General features: G+C 37.0%; 1 protein-coding gene across 1 annotated transcript in view; it reads left to right on the plus strand.

Moving 5' to 3' along the window:
- PRKCH (protein kinase C eta) overlaps positions 1-22,838 on the plus strand; it is a 290,916-nt gene that overhangs the window by 155,501 nt on the left and 112,577 nt on the right. Inside the window, exons 5-9 of the mRNA XM_043990361.1 lie at positions 657-742; positions 3,215-3,344; positions 6,772-6,899; positions 12,302-12,445; positions 12,749-12,922. Coding sequence (XP_043846296.1) covers positions 657-742; positions 3,215-3,344; positions 6,772-6,899; positions 12,302-12,445; positions 12,749-12,922 — 662 coding nt within the window. The remainder of the gene's footprint in view (positions 1-656; positions 743-3,214; positions 3,345-6,771; positions 6,900-12,301; positions 12,446-12,748; positions 12,923-22,838) is intronic.

The following is a 22,838-nucleotide window of genomic DNA, read 5'->3' on the forward strand; positions in this document are numbered from 1 at the left end:
ATAATATTTAATTTGATGTTTTGTTGTTGTTTCCATTTGGTTCTGCTTACATTACAATGGATCCGTTTTCCCACATTTCTCTAAATTCTTCATAATCATCACTTCCTACAACATATCTGCCTACCACAACTTGTCAAACCATTTCCCAGTCGATGGGAAGCAACTTTGTTTTCAGCTCTTAGCTATCATAGAAAGTGCTGTTATGAATAGTTTGGAATACATGAGTCCTTCCTGTCTTTGACCTTTTCAGGGATAGGGAGGAGGGGATTTTCAGGGATGTACTGGAGCAAGCTTGTACCAGCTCAAGAGAACTGATTGTTAAATTTTCATTGGGAGCCCTTACACTTCACAATCAGCAAATGATACAAATCAGGGCTTCATATATTGTTTTATTGATTTCTAAACTTGAGAAAATAATGGGGAAAATATTATTAATGCAAATTAAACTTAAAAGTGTATTATACATACATTTTTTGGAGAGACCCAGTTGTTAGACATTTACCAACACCACACTGAGTATATACCTAGAGATGGGCTGATGGTTGATTTTTCATTCCACCATCTTGGCATTGTTTAGAACTAGCATTTATTTATCCACTTACCATTATATTTTTAGCTACGAGTTTTTCTAATGCATATTTTTTTAAATTTCATAGTCTGCACCTGTGTTGTTCATAAGCGCTGCCATCATCTGATCGTTACTGCCTGTACTTGCCAAAATATAAATAAAGTGGATGCAAAGGTAAGGAGAAAATTCTCTTATCCAAGATTTATTGTAATTATGCAATCAAATTGACTCTCCTTGTTACTCCTTAATTACTTACTATTACACAGTTATTCTTTCAGTATTAGCACTTGCTTGGTTCTGCTTAAGATAATTAAATCCATTATTTGTCGTGAGCAACTAGGTGATGTGGTAGATAGAGTGCTGGGCCTGGAGTCAGAAAGACCTGAATTCAAATCCAACCTCAGACACATACTAGCTGTGTGACCCTCAGCAAGTCACTTAACCCTGTTTGCCTCAGTTTCCTCATCTGTAACATGAGCTGGAGAAGGAAATGGCAAACCACTCCAGTATCTTTTTCAAGAAAACTCCAAATGGGGTCATGAAGAGTTGGATGTAACTGAAACGACTGAATGGCAACAATTTTGTCTACATTCTGTGGATTTTCCTTATTTCAGATTTATCTTCTTCCCAAATTTATTGCCAGAATTCAGGAAGAATGTTGCTGAGATTTGTATTATAAAATCTTTATTTCCAGGGGGTAGCTAGATGGCGCAGTGGATAGAGCACTGGCCTTGGAGTCAGGAGTACCTGAGTTCAAATCCGGCCTCAAAAACTTAACACTTACTAGCCGTGTGACCTTGGGCAAGTCACTTAACCCCCATTTCCTCACTAAAAAAAAAAATCTTTATTTCCTTCTATTTACCAAATTTTAGTGGTAATGGCCAACACTCTGATAACAATTGCAAAGTTATTGTAGTCTAGAGGAAATAATGTTGAACTTGGAAGCAGAAAAACTTTATTTGAATAATGGATCCTTCATTAACTACTTAAATAAACCTTGGAAAAAAATTCACTTTATGCTCTTGGGCCTCAGTTTCTTCATTTATTAAATGGAGTTAAACTGGATTCCAATTCTAACATTTTATGATTCACTCTCATTTTTTCTCCTTGACTATTGTTTAGCTAGGGCAAGCATAGTTTTGGAGAATTATTGATATTTGACAATTGACATGATTTTGTTAGGAAGTATAATTCTGTAGTGCTTAACTCTTGTGTAATACACAGACAAGAACTGAGTACTATATTTAGAAATATGAACAGGAGCTTAAATGAAGGAATTTAAAAGTTAGGGGTAATATACACAATTAAGTTTAAATCTTGCCATCTCTAAGTGTGTTATTATTGCCTCCCAAATCATGTCATAATGCTCATTTTTAGTTTCATTTTATTCTAGGGACAGTTTTTGGACCATGCCAGCTGGGGTTTTCCTCTCAGTTCGCTAAAACTTTCGATGTCAGGCAAAAACCCAGACAAAACAACAAAATAAGTTGGAAATGTTAATACACATTTTTGATAAATTCATTTTATGACAGTAAAGAAAAGGCATTACCATCAGCTTTGCTTCTGTGTCCTAAGGGCCATGGGATCTTTCCATCTTATTTGCCACTGAAACCTTCCATGTGTGTTATCTCCCCCATTAGATTGTAAGCTCTTTGAAAGCAGGGGCTGCCATTTTTCTATTTGCATCCCCAGTGTATTGCACACAGTAATTACTTAACATATGCTTTTCCCATTCCACTTTTTGGAACATATGCCCTAGATACCATTTATTGCTGTGATATTATTTCTTGACAAAAATATGTGATAGAAAGCTTTCTTATTATCCATGAAGCCCTGGGAGAGTCATTTCTACCCTCTGAGCCTCAATTATCTAATTTGTAAAATGAGAGGTGGGATGTTGTATTGCATGGTCTCTAATGCCCCTTTGGAATCCTAAATACTTTTCCTGAAGAAGACTATAGAAGGACATTTAATTCTGAAGCAAAATATTCAGAAGTTTGGGGAGATGAAAAGAGAAGGGTCTAGTTGTACCTGGAAATTTTGTTTTAAAAAAAATAACACAATTACTTCACAAGTAAAAACAACAACAACAAAAAAAAATTGGGGCAGCTAGGTGGCACAGTGGATAGAGCACCGGCCCTGGATTCAGGAGGACCTGAGTTCAAATCCAGCCTCAGACACTTAACATTTACTAGCTATGTGACCCTGGGCAAGTCACTTAACCCCAGTTGCCTCACAACAACAACAAAAAAAAAAACCCAAAAAACAAACAATTACTTCACAAGTAAGCCAATGAATAGAGATCTAAAGAGTACCACTATGAGGGGGTGGCTAGGTGGCACAGTGGATAAAGCACCGGCCCTGGATTCAGGAGTACCTGAGTTCAAATCTGGCCTCAGACACTTGACACTTACTAGCTGTGTGACCCTGGGCAAGTCACTTAACCCCCATTGCCCCACAAAAATAAACAAAAAAACAAACAACAAAAAAAAGAGTACCGCTATGTAAACCACAGGGCTCTGTCAAGACCAGGTGGCATTGTCATAATTGATATTTTGGGGGGAATAGCCTATCAGTTTTTAAACAAATATCTGCTTTAATGTTTAGTGAAGTCACATCTCCCATTGTTTCTTGTCTTTTTTGCAGAATTCTGAACAGAGATTTGGAATCAACATTCCCCACAAATTCAGTGTTCACAACTACAAAGTGCCCACCTTCTGCGATCACTGTGGCTCCCTGCTTTGGGGAATAATGAGACAAGGACTGCAGTGTAAAAGTGAGAGATTGTCATTTACATTTTTTTGTCATTCCAAGGTATAGGCTCCTGAGATTCCAAAGAAATCAAAGCTGGGCTCTGATGATTGGTCTTAGATATTTTGCAAAACTTTAAAGTGGGTCTTGTATTCACATCAACTGGTATTGATTATGGTGTGCCAGACATGTTGAATATGTCTTAAAAGCTGCTGGTGAAAACAAAACTGCTTTGATAAAATGTTGAAATATTAAGTCAAATGTTGAAAAAATTATAATAAGTTGTTTGGAGGAGGGTAATGGCTGATGGTATTTGGGAGTAAAAGAACGTGAATGGATGGGGGAGGAATTTGGATATTATGTAGAAAATTGTAGTTTAGTAGCTATAGATGCTGTCATGAAGGAGAGACAGGAACAAATTTTTTGGGGGTGGGGTGGGCAATGAGGGTTAAGTGACTTGCCCAGGGTCACACAACTAGTAAGTGTCAAGTGTCTGAGGTTGGATTTGAACTCAGGTCCTCCTGGATCCAGGGCCTGTGCTTTATCCACTGCGCCACCTAGCTGCCCCCTAACAGGAATGAATTTTAAGAAAAATTAGGTCAGCGTTTTTCTCTGTGGGTTTTTTTTGGGGGGGAGGAGGGGCTAGTACATGTTTTGTTTTTTGAAGACTGGGTTTCTGCATCTCATTCAGACTGGAAATACAGCGGTCACTTACAGGTGATTCCACTACTGATCTTAGGAGCTTTAAACTGCTCTGTTTCTGAACTGGGCTGATGATGAATGGGACAGGAAGAGCCATGTAGGTAACCCAGGGTGTTCCCTTTCCTGCCAGGGTGCTTGCTAACCCACAATTTTATTGTGTCCATATTGCTCTCTCCCTATCTCTCTGTCTCTCCCTCCCTTCCCTGCCACTCCATCTCCATTTTTTTCTGTCTGTCTCTCTGTGTTTCTGTTTCTGTCCGTCTCTCTGTATCCATCATCTTTTTGTCTCTCTATCTCTATTTCTGTCTATCTCTACTTCTGTCTCTTTCCCTGTCACTCTTTCTTTGTCTCTCTTTGTCTCTGTCTCTGTCTCTCTTTGTTTATGACTCTGTTTCTCTATCTCCCTCTCCCCCTCGCCCACTCTTCCTTGCCCTTAAGCATCTCATATACTATGATAGCTTTGTTTGGTTCCCATTGTCTGTGATAATATAGAAATTTGACCATGTCCTTCCTCAGCTGTATATTTGTAAGAGAGATTGATCTGAAAACAAACAAAACAAACAAAACAAAAAAATTGGGCAGCTAGGCGGTACAGTGGATAAAACACCGGCCCTGGATTCAGGAGGACCTGAGTTCAAATCCGGCCTCAGACACTTGACACTTACTAGCTGTGTGATCCTGGGCAAGTCACTTAACCCTCATTGCCCCGTCAAAAAACAACAACAATAACAACAAAAACAAGAGAGATTGATCTGAGGCAGCCCTAGCCCTCTAGGGGCAAATGGGAGAGTTCCTACTGTTATAATAGGGCAAGAAAATTTGAGGTCCCTTTCTGTAAAAAGGATTTAATAAGGCAAGAGCAGAGCCATCGTGTTCTGTCAAATGGGTGTTACAGCTATTTCATAGCCAGTAATTTAGGGGTTGTTTGTCTTGAGTAATCACCCATAAAGAGTTGCCTTCTCAATTTCACAGGCATGGAATGCACCAACCCTTCTTGAGCTACTTAAGGGTAAAGCTAAATAATTAATAATACTAATAACAATAACTCACATTTACACAACACCTACTATGTATCCGGAAATGTGCTAAGCACTTTGCAAATCTTATCTCATTTTACTTTCACAACAACCCTCAGGGGTAGGTGCTATTGTTATCCTTATTTAACAGTTGTGGAAACTGAGGGAAACAGAGGTTAAATGATGTGTCCAGAGTCACATAGCTAAGTGTCTCAAATTAAGATTTGAATTTAGGTCTTCCTAACTCCAGGTCTACTGTGCCACCTCACTGCCTACGAATTTATGAATTGGAGGCAAAGAAAAGAGGGAAGAAAGTAGGGATCTTGGTGAGTGTAGCTATAGTGAAACAGCCTAGATATTTTTTTCAATGAGAAGATACCTACAAAAAAATAAATCTCCTCTCTCAGAAGGACCTCAGAGGTCATCTAGTCTACTACTCAGTGGCTCATTTTTTAAAAGAACTTTCCAGGCTACTAGGATACCATTTAATAATTCCTTCCTATAGTACACAATATGACAACCTTAGCTTATAGGAAACCTTAGTTATTCTACAAAGCCAAGCATTCTCTATCAGTAACCCCGTAAGGCTCCATTTACCATACAGCCTAAAATGAGAAGTGAAACACTTTTGTTGGTAACATTGCATCCAGTATTGCTTTGCTACCTTTTTTGGGTCTTAGATTATTTAAATATTGCATGAGACTAGAACAAAGCAGCACTGACCTTAAAAAGAAAAAATGTTCAGGGGGGAAAAAAACCTTGATTATTTCTGTGAAGCAGTATAGAACCACAGCTTGAGAACCACAGCCCCACAGGATGCCTTAACTATTGTGCATCACGTCTTTCTCACCTCAACAATACCCAGAAACAGCAGGTGTCGTTATTCAGAGGTTTGCCATCAGAGAGAATGTTTCCACTGCGTCCATTTAATGTGATATTAAGCCTTTTGTTTCACTGATGAGAAAAATAGAGTTAGTTAACATGCTTCCATTTCTTTTTTTATTTAATTGAACTAAAATTATCTGTGCTGTGAACTTTTAGGTCTTTATTTTAGAGTCACAGAGAGGCTGACACGGAGTGGGATGATTACAACAACAACAATTATAATAAGAGCTAACATTTATATAGTGCCTACTATGTGCCAAAGCACTAAACTAAGTGCTTTATGATCATTTCATTTAGTGGGTAGAGGATCATCTTTGGAGTCAGGAACATAGGAGTTCAAGTGTTGCCTCTTACAGATAGTAGCTGAATGAACACAGGCAAGAAAATTAACTTCTCAGTCTCCCAAGCAGCTTTCTAAGATGCTAAGTTCCAGATGAATTATTGATCTGCATTGGTAGAGGGAGTTTCCATACACCAAAAAAGATTTTTGAGACAAAAGAATCACTATGATGTGTGTATATAATATATATGTGTGCATAATATAAATATAAACATTATATACGAATATATTATATAGTTTGGATGAATATATGATGCCACAGAGAAAAAACCCTATATTAAATACATTATTATGCAATATTCTCAGTTTTCTATCTCTGTCAAGAACACCCTAAGTGGCATTAAGGTGACCCTCATAATAGCTATAGTTTCTCACAATGACGATATGTCTTTTACAGGATGTGTAGACCCTATCTCAGTCCATTAGAGCAAGAAAGCTGTTTTTTTTCAGCCATACATATTTTCTTTTTTTTTTTTTAATAAACATGGATCCTTTTTTTCTTTCCCCAGTCTGTAAAATGAATGTACATAAAAGATGCCAAGCCAATGTGGCACCCAATTGTGGAGTGAATGCAGTGGAGTTAGCAAAGACCTTGGCAGGAATGGGACTTCAACCCGGAAATATTTCTCCAGCTTCGGTGAGATTTTGCTTCCTTTCATGTGTTGCCTTTATGGGCTATATAAATATGGGAAACTTGAGTCGGAGTCCTCATCTCTAAAAACCTTAATCTTCCTGTTCAAAGCTGACCTGGGCAGATGCAATGGATTTATTACTTTCTTTTAAGAGCATTTCACTCTGTAAACAAACTTCTTACCATTAGTCAGGGATTGTTCTGTCTGCCTAGTTGAATTAACCTGTGGTTTAAAACATGCACTAATGGTGACTTGAAGATCTATAAATAAAGAGAAGAATAAAAAATAATTCAGGGTATAGTCAAAATAGCATCAGGCTTGGCACTGGAGGAAGTTTTAGGCCCTGTGCTATCCCTGATTTGCTGTGTGACCTTGGAAAAATCTCTTAACCTTTCTGGGCCTGTTTCATTACCTGTACCTTGATGGCTTAGATGATCTCTTAGATGTGTGCTAGCTTTAAAGTTCTTTGGTTCTATGATTCATGCTACGCAGAACTCTTTTTTTTTTTTTTTTTTTTTGAGCAGGGGGAGCTGTGGGGTTGAGTTGCCAAGGGTCACACAGCTAATATGGAGCTTTTTTCAATATGTCAGTGAGGACTTGCTATTGGGGAGCGGGGAGGGAATCTCACTAGAGAAAGGGCGGACCATTTATTGTCTATTACGAACCAGGAACTGTGCTAAGCCCTTCATAAATATTATTTCTTTGATCCTCACAACAACCCTGGGAGGTAAGTATGATTATGATACCCAGTTTACAGTCAAGGAAACTGAGGCAGAGGTTAAGTGACTGTCCAAGACTCCACAGCTACTAAGTGTCTGAATCCAAATTTAAACCCAGATCTTCCTGACTCAAGGCCCAGAGCTCTACCTATTGCGCCCCCTGGCTGCCTCTAAAAAAAAAGCCAAATTCCATCTTTACAATGTACTTACTCCTTGTGTGATCTAGGATTATAACAACTAGCTTTTGTATATAGCACTTTAAGGTTTACTAAGAGTTTTATGTGTTTTTTTTCTGTTCTCCTCATGTTATATGTGAATAAATGCATATATACATATCAGAAGATACTTTATAACCTCTGATATGTTATCCTCGTAACAATTCTATGAGTTAGGTACTATTATTATTAGCCCCACTTTATATATAAAGAAACTGAGGTTCACAGAGGATTAAGTGACTTGCCCTTGGTCACACAGCTACTGTTTGTCTGAGGCAGGATTTGAATCCCGGTCTTCCAGATTTCCAAACCAGATGGTCTATTCATTGTATCATCCAGTAGCACTGGGCAAGGGCCTTTCTCTGGATCCCAGTTTCCTCTTCTGTGAAATAAGGACGTTGTAAATCCCAGTTCTGTGATCCCTAGTGAATGTGAGTTGTTATGACAGCTTTCCTGCCTCATGATTGCAGGGGGCTGCACAGGGTTAAGAGAGTAAGTCATGTTGAGGGCCGCAGAGAATAGTGGTGTCGTCTGCTAGTGTTGTCATAGGATTCTAAAAAGAATTGGCACCATATTCCAGTCATAAGGGACAGCCAGCACAATGACTTGGAGAGAAGAGGTGGAGAGTCTTGGGTGGCGAATCACAGGTAGGCCATTATAGCCAGACGATCGTGGAGGGCATTGAGGAGGAGAATGGTTAAGAAGACTGGAAAGATAGGAAGATGCTAGGTTGTAAACAGTTTTAAATGCCAAATTGAGATGGTTATATTTGATCCTAGAGATAATAAAGAGGAAGCCAGTGGAGATTATTAAACAGAGGGATGATATAATCAGACATGCACTTTAGGAAAATCACTTTGCCAGCTACGTTGAGTATAGACTGGAATGGAGAGTGACTCTTGGCAGAAAGACCAATTAGAATCAATACAAAAAAATAGCATAAGCCTAGGAGGTATGACCCAAGGTTTGAGAAGCATATACAAGATAATGAACAAGCCCACTCCCTCCCTCCCCACACACCCACTTCTTAAGGGGAATCTTAAGGCAGAGCCCACTACTTGCCACATGGGAGAGTTGAAATAAGAGACTCTGAAACTATCTTTTCTTTTAATTGATGTGGCACCCTGCTATCATGAAAAGAGAAGGCCAAAGGGACCTTTCAGGGTTTGCAAACATGCCAAAAGCCAAGATCTTTCAGTGGAGGGTTGTCACATGACCAGAAGCATCCAGGGAGTTTGTCAGCTCTGACAAGCTCAAACACATGCAGTCTGCTGAAAGCAGACAGGGCCTACCTGCCCAAGCCAAGCTATACCTAAAAGAATTGAAGTCTAAGATAAAGGAGATGATAGTGAGAGATTACCTAGCCACTTTTGTTTTGTTTTGTTTTTGTTTGTGCAATGAAGGTTAAGTGACTTGTCCAGGGTCACACAGCTAGTAATTCAGGTCTTCCTGAATCCAGGGCCAGTGCTTTATCCACTGTGCCATCTAGCTGCACCCCCAAGCCACTTTTAAATTCAATTTTCTAGGCTCAGAAAAATTATATTGAGGGTATTGAAATCTTTGCCCTCCTTTTCCTGCTCACATCTGACATTTTTATGATACTTCACAATTTACCAAAGAATTTTGTTTCCATTAACCTGTTTGCTCCTCATAATAACTGTGAGGTAAGCAGGCTAACTATTACTGTCAGCTTTTAACAGCTGATGAAGCCAAGGCTTAAAAGAAGTTAACTAGCTTGCCTAAGGTCACAGAGCTAGTATGGCAGAGCTAAAATGATTCCCACCTTTGTGCGCCTTCCCCAACACTATTCTATAGATGTGATAATGGAGCCACTAGCATTAGTCTTTGGAAAATCACAGAGAAATACTGTGAGACAAGCAACTACCCCATTTTTCAAGAATGGAGATATGGTAGCTTATGAGACTAGAGTCCAATGAACTTAACATCAATATAAGGTAACATTCTAGGACAGATAATTCATTAGATGATTTGGAAGTAGATAGAAAAATTAGTAACTAGCAGAAGCCAGCAGGAATTCTAAAAGAAGTGAAGCCAAACTAACTTCATTATTTTTTTATAGTCTTTAGACCTAATCAGGGGAATGCTACAAATATGGTATATCTAGATCTCAGCAAAATATATTGCAATACCTCTTGATATTCTTGTGGGCAAGATGGAGAAAAACGTGTGCTTGATGACACTATAGTTAAATAAATTCATATCTAGTTGAACTATGCTATGATCAATTTGTTTTTTTATCAGTCCCACTCTGGAATAGGTTTCCTTTGGATGCTAGGCGAACCTGTCCTTGGCCTTATCCTGTTCAGCATTTTTATTAACATCTTGGATGAAAACAGAAAAAGCATGGTTATAAATTTTTCAGATGACTCAGAGCAAGGAAAGGTTACTGAATGTAATGGATGACAGAATCAGACATCAAGAAAAAATATATTTTACTAGGCTAGCAATAGGAGACAAACTCAAATAAGATGAACTTAAACCAGGATAAAGGTAGAAATCCATACTTCGAGTTTCAAAAAATTACACACTTCTTCCACTTCTGTGGAATTATGACCAAAAAAAAATTGAAGAAATTAATGTTATAAATTAAAGGTCAAAATAGGGTTATACATTAAAAAATTTCTATAGCCTCAACCAAATTTTAAAACAACAACAATAAATGACTTCACCAGAGTTGGAAAATATAAGATAAACACTCAAAAATGTTTTATTATATTCTAAAAATAAACTTCAAGAAAATATTTTTATCTTTATTTTATTTACATATTGATATGTTTATTTATTATTTATGGCCATTTTAATAATTATACGGCAAATATTATTGTATTTGTTATATCATAATTCATATACCATCTTTTTATAATTATTCTATATTTTTCAATTTATTTATATATTATTTATCTTTATTTTGTAAACCTAATTTATAACACACACACACACACACACACACACAAAGCCCCTGAAATAGTTGGGAATTGATTTTCTTAGGGTATTTGATAAAGTTTTTCGTGATGTTCTTATGAAAAATATGGAAATGGGGTTCCATAATAGATCTTTCTACCTTAGAAACATCCTCTCCTTCACCTTGCCCCCCTCCCTTGTTGATCCTGTTATACTCTCTTTGTCCCAATTTGACTGGGATAGACAGAATAAGTTCCAGAGGGGGAGAATATACTACTCTCCTCAGTAGTCCAAACAGGGGTCTGTAGGTAAATGTTAATATGGGGATGCATACTGCCTTTGCATCAGAGGGGTGGTGGGTTATAAGAGCAATATTCAATATACATGTACATATACATGTTATATATTATGATAATATAATGTAATACATATATAATGAAGCATACATTTGAACACATTGGCAATATGTTGCTTTGTTTTATTGTATTATGTTTTGTTACATGGAAAATGTTCTGTGGTGTAGTGGAGTCATTAGGAAATGATGGTGATTTTTAAAGGAGAATCATTAAAACATTTATCTTTTAAAATAAAATAAAAATCAAAGAGCCTGGACAAATAGAGGATAAAAGAAAATGCCATTAAAAACCCCAACACTGCTATGAAACTTTGAGTTCTGTTCTTGTATCCCCATCCCCATTCCCACTATCACCAGCATAACCACCTCCTCACCTGACCAGGAAATGAAATATGAGTTAATAGTTTTAATACTCATAAAATTTTTTTGGTTTTTTTTTTTTTCAGTTGGAAGAGAATAATAGTTAAATGTGCTTTCTGACTAAGCTGAGGGTTGTCTGGTACCATTTCATTTACTCAGTTAATAGTTATCTGGATTTCTGGTCCAGTACGCAGAGGTCAAATGGCAAACCTTTCTTTACAGTTGCTAATGTAGATTTCATTGGCTAAAAGGGCTAAAAGCCATAGACATTTTAGACTTTTGATCTGCAAAGTGGTAGATTCACTATTATAAATGCCATGAATATGAGAAACCTGAAAAAAAATCACAAATCATTTTGACTTCCAAAAAGCTTCTTATCATTTGGGGGGAAGGAGGCAGTAATTGTGATTATATTATAAGAAAAGGGTATGAACTTGGTGGGGTTAGCCATGTTTGGCTGAACACATTCTCCGTTTAGATATGGTGGCAGTTCTCAGATCTTAAAATACTCAGTCCAAGTGTGAAGGCTGCTCCCCTAGGAAATGGCCAGCAGGTGGCACTCTTGAAATTTGATGACTATGCTGAAGTTCCTCAGAGGTTCCATCTTTAAAAAGTTTCCGCCAGAAATGATAGTAAATCACCACAAATCAGGAACTGGTGTTGATGGAGCTTTGTATGGAGGAACATGGCCATATATCAAACTGAAGCAATTCCTTTATGAATGTTTTATTGGGATGTAGATGATACCCCTATAGAGGATATCTTGCCAGTTTTAGAGTATCATATACTCCCTTTGAGATTTCTGAGTAACTCTTTTTTGCTTCTTTCCCCTGCAGAAGCTAATTTCCAGGTCACCCCTGAAGCGACAAGGAAAGGAAAGTATAAAAGAAGGCAATGGTATTGGTGTATCCTCATCTAACCGCCTTGGTATTGAAGATTTTGAATTCATCCGAATGTTGGGAAAAGGCAGTTTTGGGAAGGTTAGTTTTGTCTCAAATTAATAAGTGATTGTTATTTTTACTGAATGGTACTTGTATGACTGTAGAAGCATAGATTTAGAACTCAAAGGGCCCCTTTGAAGTCATCTTTTCCAAACCCCTCATTTTACAACTGGGGAAACTGAGGCACAGAATGGGCTATCTTTCCCCAGGACACACAGGTAATAAGTAGTAGAGCCAAGATTCAAACCCAAGTTCATATCTAGTACCATGCTTCCCTTCTTTTTTCCCAGTTGCATCCATGATGTGTGTTCTCTAACATTCCTGATTTATGTTGTGCAATAGGTGATGCTTGCCAGAATAAAAGAGACTGGCAATCTCTATGCTGTGAAAGTATTGAAGAAGGATGTGATCCTCCAGGATGATGATGTAGAATGCACAATGACAGAGAAAAGGATCCTGGCCCTGGCCCGAAATCACCCCTTCCTTACCCAATTATTCTGCTGCTTTCAGACCCCTGTAAGTATGATTTGGTCTTCTCCTATAGAAGTTGAAAGTAATTGTATATGGAGAATATAAAGGCAACATATTATTAGAATTTTCTTTAACCCAGCTTTACCTAGATCACAGTAATGCAATAAAAGGTTCTGTACTAAGTATTAAACTAGCAGACCCATTCCTGCGCCTGCCTGTGGCTCTATGACATTGGGTAGGGAATATTTTCCATCCATTTACTAATGCTGATTTACTGGTAGATGGGTTAGAGACCATTTGAAAACTTTCACATAAAGGATTTAATGATTATACAAAAATTTTAAATCAAAATGCATGTTGGAGAATTGTCCTTGTGAGTTTTGCTGAACACTGTTCCCAGTTCTCTGTATAGTTCTGGGTCAGAGTCAGGACTGCCAATCCCGAATCCCATAACCAGAATAAGCCCAGAAGGGCCAATTCGATACAGAGCCATACTTCCCCATACTTTTCTAGTGGGTGGAACCTTTTTTATTTAAAAAAATTCAACTTACCCTTTTATGATTAATTGTACTATTACTAATTATTGGTACTATTAGTTGTACTATTCTTTTTTTGGTTTTTTGGTGAGGCAATGGGGGTTAAGTGACTTGCCCAGGGTCACACAGCTAGTTAAGCTAGCCTCCCCCTAGTTGTACTATTCTTAATGTCTGTTGGTTGGGAAAAAATATATAATGACGGGGCAGCTAGGTGGCACAGTGGATAAAGCACTGGCCCTGAATTCAGGAGGACCTGAGTTCAAATCTAGCCTCAAACACTTGACACTTACTAGATGTGTGACCCTGGGCAAGTCACTTAACCCTCATTGCCCCGCCAAAAACAAACAAAAAACCAAAACAAAACAAAACACCCATGTGTGTGTATATATATATATGTATATATATATGTAATATGTATAATGACAATATGCTATTATAAATAGAGTAGAACTTTTAAATGAATTTGTATTTCATTCATCACAGTTGCATCTATGTGCATTTGAAAATAGTAATATATGTGTTTGTATATGTATATATATGTGTGAGTATTTGGATATACATCTATATTTGAGAGAGAATTTCTTCAATCAATTTATGAATCAATAAGTATTCATTAAATGCCATCACATGTCAGACACTGGGTTAGTCACTGGGGATATAAATACAAAAATAAGACAATCCCTGCTCTCAAGGAGATTACTTTCTACTGAAGAAATATCTGTCTATTGGAGGTATGTTTACTTATTATTCTGAATCATTTAATCAGATGGACCTCTTATAATAATTCTGCAGCCAAAGAGTTGGAAACCATTGTAGAATCCCCTGGGGAAACTCCTCTGGCAAAAAATTGTTAAAAGGACCAGTGGGATGCTCTATTGATTCCAGATATGATTCATGCATTGAAGAATAACCTGAAAATGAGGTACAAGGATCCAGTGTAGTAGAAAACCAATCCAAGTGAATGAACCCTACCACTTTCTTCTCTAAACAGGCCTATACCCTTGAAAGCCTTTTGTATTATGCAGCCTGGTGTCTATCACAATCCTTTGTAGATAATAATTGTTTAGCCAAATGAATGAATAAATGAAAGGAATCTACTCTGTTCCTTCTTTGGCCCTACTTTTCCTCTGACTCCAATTCTCTTTGGCTAAATATACTGTCTTCTTTCTTTTAAGTTATAATATGCTTTATATTCTATTTTATCTTATGATATAAGGGAAAGAAATATTTAGACCAAAGATTTAGTAAAACCTTGGTCAGAATTACCTGTTTACACAGTGATGTCACTTTTGTAATATTCCATGCTTCCTTCCATCATCTTGTCCCTCATCTTCATTCAAGCATTTATCCAGCACCTATTTATTATGCATCAAGCACTATGCACATTGGGAATATAGAAATTAAAAAGTTAAAGTCCATGCCCTCAAGAAACTTGCATTCTGTTGAGGTAAATCAACATGTATAAATATATTCTCCATCTTGCTTGGGTAGCATGAAATGAAACATCAGGTTTCTTTCCCAGTGCCTGTACTCATAGAAGTGGTTTATTTAGAGACTAGATAATAATAATAACAATACTTTAATAATCCATTATTTCATCAATGTGCCTATTCTCACTAATTCACACTGAACTCCATATAATCTTCATGAGATGTTTATAGTAGAAACTGTTGACATCAGGGGTGATAAACACTATGATGAAAATTTGGAAAGACTGGTCCTTGAATAATAGTTTGATTAAGAGTCTGTTTCCAGGTCACTTGCTACTCATTCAATTATAGTACCAGTAAACTTGAAGCATTTCCAGCTTGGTAGGAACAAGAATCAGCTCCATGCCATGATGAAACATCTAAGTGATAACAATGAACTTCATTTCTATAGCCCTTTATTGATTATCAGTACCTTGTGGCATAGTAGGGGAATGGTCTTGGGAATCAAGAAAATGATAAATTTGATTCTGGTTTTTGATTTTGACTAGCTGTTTGACCATGGGACAAGTTATTTAACATTTGGAGCTTCAATTTCTTCTTCCACGAAGAAGGATAATAAGACTTACAGTTAGGGAGATGCTAAGCCATCTGAAACTGACTTTGGAGAGCTTATTGTTAAATTTTAGTGCGAGCATTTATACCTCAGATTGGCAAATGTGGCAAATCAGAGCTTGATTTGTTGTTTTGTTGATTATGTAGGATTTTTTAAAGTCTGCTCTTCAAAGTTTTAGGGAAACATTTTCTAGCACATCTCTGCCTATAGTCCATGATTTACAAGATGACTATCAGTGTCGTAGGAGAAAACATGTGTAAAGCATTTTATGCATCTTTACACACTGTAAAGTTTCAGATATTATTATTACATAGAGTGCTATGTAATAAACCTTACAGTGGTAAGGTTTCCAAAGTAATTTCCTCACAACAATAATAGCTAATAATTATAGCATTTCTATGACACTTTAATATTTGCAAAGGGCTTTCACACATCTCATTTTATACTCACAGCAACCCTGGGAGGTTAGGTGCTCTTATTGTCCCATTTTACAAATGAGTGAAAAGCAACCACATAAGGTAGGTAGCACACAAATATTAGCAACAAGGAAACTTATTTTATTTGTAGAGAGAGGAAGTGTTTAATGCCTAATGTCATGTGGTGAGCAAGTAAAAAGCAGGAAATCTAACCCATCTCCTTAACTCTAGCAACCTAAATAGTCTTTAATCAGCTGGCAATATTTAAACCTGGATAATAAATATTTCTTTGTCTGATATTTCTTCTAACTATTGGAACAATTTTTTTTAAATTTCCATTTTTGACTTCTGGGAAACATCTTACCTAGGGTTATGTAAAAAAAAAAAAATTGCTTCTGAAACTTCAGATGATGCTAACAGTAAAGTGGGGAAAATATTAGGAAAGGAATGAACTCTTTTGAGAAATATTCGGAGCCATTTGAATACATTATTACACACTAGATGTTTTCAGGAAGCATTGCAGATTATCCAGTATATCAGAATATATGCATTTGTGAAATTATCTGAACAACAGAAGCTGTCTTCAGAGTTTCAGACCTTAAGTTTAATTGCTGCATTTTTCCTAGTAGCTAATTCAAGTTAGGCCACTAGATGGCAGTCATTGCCACAAAGTCATTTTAATAGTTAAGGTATTAAAACTTAAAATTTAGCATCTATACTCCACAATTCTTCTTTTTTTTTCCCTGGATTTTTCTATTTTGAGGTTTTTCATCATTGCTCTGATTTTTCTCTTATAACATGACTAGTGCAGAAAGAGGTTTAATGTTATTTTATATATATATATATGTGTGTATGTGTGTGTGTGTGTATATATATATATGTGTGTATGTGTGTGTGTGTGTGTGTGTATATATATATATATATATATATATAAAACCTATGTCAGATTACCTGCTGTCTAAGGGAGGGGAGAGGGAGGGGAGGGAGGGAGAAAAATCTGAAATTGGAAAGCTTATATAAACAAAAGTTGAGAACTATCTTTACATGTGACAGGAAAAAAATAAAATACTTTATTTAAAAAGAAAAGAAAAGAAAAATAGAAAAAGCCAAAAAAAAAACCCTTAAAATTTACACTAAGACTATTGGGATATTTTATTTCCATCTAAAAGATGAATTGGTTGGGCTGATGGGGGAGCAGTGGATAGAGTGCCAGGCCTGGAGTCAGGAATATTCCTCTTCCTCAATTCAAATCTGGCCTCGGACATTTACTAGTTGTGTGAACCTGGGCAGGTCATTTAACCATGTTTGTTTCAGTTCCTCATCTGTAAAAAAGAGCTGGAGAAGAAAATGGCAAAACATTCCTGTATCTCTGCCAAGAAAATCCCAAATGGAGTCATAAAGACTTGGACAGTACTGAATACCAACAACAAACATTTCTACCTAAGAGGGTCTGAATTGGAGTGTTTTTTTTTTTTAAAGAAAAAGAAAAATAATTAGCAGCAGCAGTTCCCTCTGAATTAAAAGGAGTTTTTTCCTTTTTGTTTTTTTTTTTACATTCTCACAGATGAGAGTTAAAACGTAATCTCTTTTTTCTTCCCTCTTTTTCTATATGCATTTATATCACAATTCAGATTTTTGTGGTAATTATACCTTGTTTACAAAGTCCTGCAATTTAATTTGTACACACTGATATTCACTTCTTATATTCAGCCCAATACCAACCTCTCCAGATCACTTTGGATACTGATAAGTTATCTGTCCTAGGCATAAAGACATTTGAGGTCATGGATTTTACCCATTGTTTTCTTAGAATTTTGTCTCCTATGAACTTCTCATAGGATCATAAGAGCATAAACTTATGAAAGGGACATATCTAGGACTAAAAATAGACTAAATAGTCTAGGAAACTGAGGCCCACATATATAAAGTCACTTCCTCAAAGCCCTAAAGGGAGTAACCATTGGAGGTAGGATTTGAATGTGCATCTTTTCAGTCCATAGTCTGTGTTCTTGATATTTTGATAAGGTGCCTTTACCAACTGCTATTTCTCTTCCTTCATTGTAGCTATTCCCAATGATATCTAGCTTGGCAGTTTTCTTCCTCCCCCATTCCTTTTAATTTAAATCCCTTTTGATTAGATTTTTCAAGACACCTGGCAAATACATTCTTAGCAGTCATTTATATTTATGTATGCTACATCTTTGGCCAGGAATTTATTTCCTAGTATTTCATGCCATGATCCAGAAATCCAAATCCCATTGCCAAACACTACCTTCTTAGTCATTTGTGTACCTCACAAACTAACTTTTCTCTTTGTAATACCTTGCCTCAGTGGGTAGTAATGTGGAAAAGTCAGTGCCCCTTTTACCTTTATTTTCTTGCCTAAGACTTTTAAACTGTTCAGCCTTGAAGGAAGCTATAGATTTTAAGATGCAGGCATGAGGAGAGCATTCTTGTTGTTGATCATCCTTCGTACTTGAAGAAGACCAATGACATCACAAGGGTGATGTCTTGACTTGCTTGTGAATTGGGTTTAAATGAGGCAGAACTACACAAAGTCATCAGCCTCACTCTCTCCTCCAGGAGTCATTGGAGTTCAGTGGCAAGACAAGAGTTAAGACAACTGGAAATGGCTGAGGATGTAGTGGGTGACCTTGGCCTTTTTAAATTAAGGTCTCTCGCGGTTTGTCTGAAGCAATGGCCATTCAGTGACTAAGGGCTAGGTCAAAATTAATGACTTAGTTTACCATCTTAGGGAGGAAAGAAAAACAACTAGTAAACATTTCCTTTGTGCAGATTACTGTGCAAGGCACTGGAGAGGGAGATAAAGTAGAGGGCATTCATGGGGGACGGACTGTGCAAAAGCACAAAGACAGGAGATGAAATGTTCTATACAGTGTACAGCTAATGGACCAGTTTGAGTAGGATGTCAAGTTCATGAAAGTAAGTAATCCTACCTTCTACAATATGGAGAGGGAGAGTAGAATATGAGAACAAGAAGATGTGGATAGACTAAAGGTCACAGAACAAAAATAGTTTTAAGTATAGGGAGAAGTTCTCTCATATCTACAGAATGGAATTTCATTATATTAAAGAAGCAGGGCCATTTTCTTTTTAGCCCCTTTAAAACCAAGAGCCCAGAGTTATCAAGAGTTGCAGGGTAAATACAGTATTTTTTTTTATCCTGATGAGAGAGATAATGTGATTCTGTAAGGACCTGAGTTCAATTTAAGTGATCCCGAGGACAGTAGAAAGACGCATGACTAGAAGTAAGTTGCAGAGTATTAATCATTCAATTCAATCAGCATTTTATTGCTACCTTCTTATTTTATATCACCTTCATTTCCAAATCTATATCTCCCCTCAGATTTCTCCAGACAGCCATCCCTTATAACAAAGAATAAAAAAGAGAGGGGGAAACAGTTTATCAAGACCAAACCAGCACATCAACCAAGTGTGACACTTTATGAGTTATTCCCGACCTATAGTCCTCCATCTCTTCAATTTTTACCTTTCTCCTTCAGAGCTAAACAATCATGTAAATTTTATAACAATCCTTTTAAAATTTTTATTGTTTTTCTTTCCATTTTTTGTCATTGTGCATATTGTTTTCCTAGTTCTGCTTACTTCACTTTATCAGTTCATATAAATCTTACCATGCCTCTCTTTTTTCATCATATTCATCATTTATTAGAGCACTAGGGAATAGCAAGTAGGCTAGTGTGACTGTAATGTGGAGAATATGCTAGGGATTAATGTATAGTCAGCCTGGAAGGATAGGTTGGAGCTAAATTATGAAGGACTTTAAATGCCAGTAGAGTTTGGATTTTATTCTAGAGGCAATATAAATCCGTTGAAGTGAACAGAGGAGTGATATGATCAGCCCTATGCTTTCAGGAATCATGGTTCAACAGCTCTGTGGAAGATGGAAGGCAGGGAGAGACTGAATTCAAGGAGCTATCTGGACTACTGCAATAGTCTAGGCAAAAGGAGATTAACGTCTGAATTAGGGTGGAGACAAAGGGAGGGATATAAAGGATTTTGTGGAGGTAGACTTGGCAAACCTTTGTATCTCACTGTATATGGAAGAGGGGAGTGGGGGGATGAGAATGAAAAGTCCTAGGCTTTGAACCTAGGTGGCCAGAATAGACTTGGCATGAAAAAAATGGCATACAGTGTATTGTCAACTGTGTGACTGAAAAAGGAATTAGGCTGCTCATTTAATGAAATTGAAAAATAGCAAATGAATCATCTTTATGCTATGTAGATACCCAAGAAAAATTAGAAGGCAGATGAAGGGGACCCCAAGGAGTTTCATAGACCCACCATGGAATTTGTAGATAAGGATTTCCCAGAATGCAAGGGTATGGATGTGTTATAATGAAAATATCGTGCATGATAATTGGAAATTGAAGGGATCCTCATCAATTGGGGAATGGCTGAACAAGTTGTGGTATATGATTGTGATGGAATACAATTGTGCTGAAAGAAACGAAGAGCTGGATAGTTTCAGAAAAATCTGGAAAGACATATGAGCAAAGTGAAGTAAGCAAAACCAGATACTTATACACAGTTAACAGCAATATCATAACAATGATCAGCTGTGAATGACTTAGCTTACAATGATGCAAGACAATTCCAACAGACTTACAATGAAAGGTGCTATCCACCTCCAGAGAAAGAATTGATGAAGTCTGAATGCAGGTTGAAGCATACTGTTTTTACTTTATTTTTATTGGGTGGTTTTTTTTTTTTGGTGGGGGGGTCTGTGTTTTCTTTCACAACATGACTAATAGGAAGAAAAAGAAAATATTGTGCATAAGATCTTAGTATCAGATCAGTCAAGGGGCAAATTTTCAGCTGAAAAGACTGGAGAAGGCTTTGGAGCAGAGGTTTCATTGTCATAAGTGTGACCGAAAAGATCAATCTCGTGATACTCTCCATTTTATCAAATTGTCTAAAGCTTTTATATTCTCTTCCTCGGCTGGTCAGCACAAGGGAAAAAAGAACCTTTAGAGGTAGGAGAAAGGAAGAGTAAACACCAGTCAGGTGGGCCACTGAACACAAACTAAATCACTTCATTCACAGTTAGGAAATGTTTTTTAATAGCTGACAAAAGGGAATATAGAGCAGTGAACATAAGACAACATTTGTGCTGGATACTACAGAGCCTGTTTTTATTATGAGCTTCAAAAACCATACTATACTGGCAAGCTTCGAGTGGATTGGACCACCTCTTCAGTGAAATGAATTGATGTAATTCATCATATTTTCTTAATGCTTCAATTTAAATCTGGTGTTTCTTTGTGGAAGGTCTGTTCTGAGCCCTGCCTGAGTTTTATCTGTGCCACTGAAATCTGTGCAGATTCTCCCTTAAAAGTGACAAAAATCCAGTGTTCTCACTCTCTACTAATGTCCTTGGTCCACTGGCTATCAGTTCCTTTCAGAGAAAGGTCCCAATTACTACATTATGCTCTGTCCAGGTCAGTAGAATTTGCAAATCTCAGCTACTGTTCATTTATCTCCTTTGTTCGAATGTCAGTTTGCATGAGTCCTTGCCAAAGTAGCAAAACTTGAGTTGTTGGCAGAGGCTCATAGTTTTCAGTAACAAACTGCCTTCTCAGATGTTCCCAAACAAAACAGCATTGTAGTTTAGAAGTATAGTCTGACACCACCTCAGAGCCTCCACAGTATCATTTTACCCAGATGAGATGGATTTCAGAAGGCTTACATTGTATGTTATGAAAAAACACCTCCTACTCATGGGGTGAGTGGAGACAAATACATCATTTGTCTATACTGTTTTTCAGTTCTTATTATATCACATAGGATTTAAACAGGGTTGGGTTGTTTTTTCTCCTCCCTTTGAACTCAGCATTTTAAGGTCCTACTAAGTAGAAGGCATTACACAGCTTTTCTTTTCTTTTTTTCTGTTTAGAATTTTATTTTCCAAATTACATGTAAAAATAAATTTTGACATCAATTTTTAAAATTCTTTTTATATCAATTTTTTAAAACTTTGTGTTCCAACTTCTCTTCCTCCCTCCCTTCCTACCCCCCACCCCCAAGAACTCAAGCAATTCAATATAAGTTATACATGAGTAGTCATGGAAAACATCTCCACATTAGCTAGGTTGTGAGAGAAAACAGATAAAAACAAATCTTCAGATTAAGGAGTTGTCCAAAAAAAAAAATGTGTTTGTTTTCAAATATCATCAGTTCTTTCTCTGTAGATGTACTGCAATTTTCATAAGTCCTTCAGAGTTATATTAGATCATCACATTGCTGAAAATAACCACTTGCTCCCCAGCAGATCATCTTATACCATTGCTGTTATTTTGTATACAGTACATTTTACTCTGCTTCAGTTCATGTAGGTCTTTCCAGGTTTTTCTGATAGCATCCTGTTCATCATAACTTTTATATAGTACCTTAAACTTGACAAAGAATTTTCTTCACGATAGCCCAGCAAAGTAGGTACCATATGTTTTGCCATTATAGTCAATCATACTATTTCCCTCCGTCCTATTCCCTTCCCATGATATTTATTCTATTTTCTATCTTCTTTTACATTATTCCTCCTCAAAAGTGTTTTGCTACTGACTGCCCCCTCCCCCACTCTACCCTCCCTTCATTCACCCTTCCCTCCTTATCCTCTTCCCCTCCTACTTTCCGGTAGGGTTAAATAGATTACTCCTCCCAATTAGGTGTGTATGTTATTCCCTCCTTGAGCCCACTCTGATGAGATTAAGGTCTTTGAGCTAACTCTGTGTTCTAAATTTTTCTTCCTCGCGCCCTCCTCTACCCTCCCTATGAAATCAAGCAATTCAATATAAGTCATACATTACACAACTTTTCTCATAGAGTTAGATAGGTGGTATGGTAGATACAGTACTGGACCTGAAGTCAGAAATATCTGAGTACACATCCAGTTTCAGACACTGAATGATCATGGACAAGTCTCCT

This window comes from Dromiciops gliroides, chromosome 2 (genome assembly GCF_019393635.1).
Source record: "Dromiciops gliroides isolate mDroGli1 chromosome 2, mDroGli1.pri, whole genome shotgun sequence".
Classification (NCBI taxonomy): domain Eukaryota; kingdom Metazoa; phylum Chordata; class Mammalia; order Microbiotheria; family Microbiotheriidae; genus Dromiciops; species Dromiciops gliroides.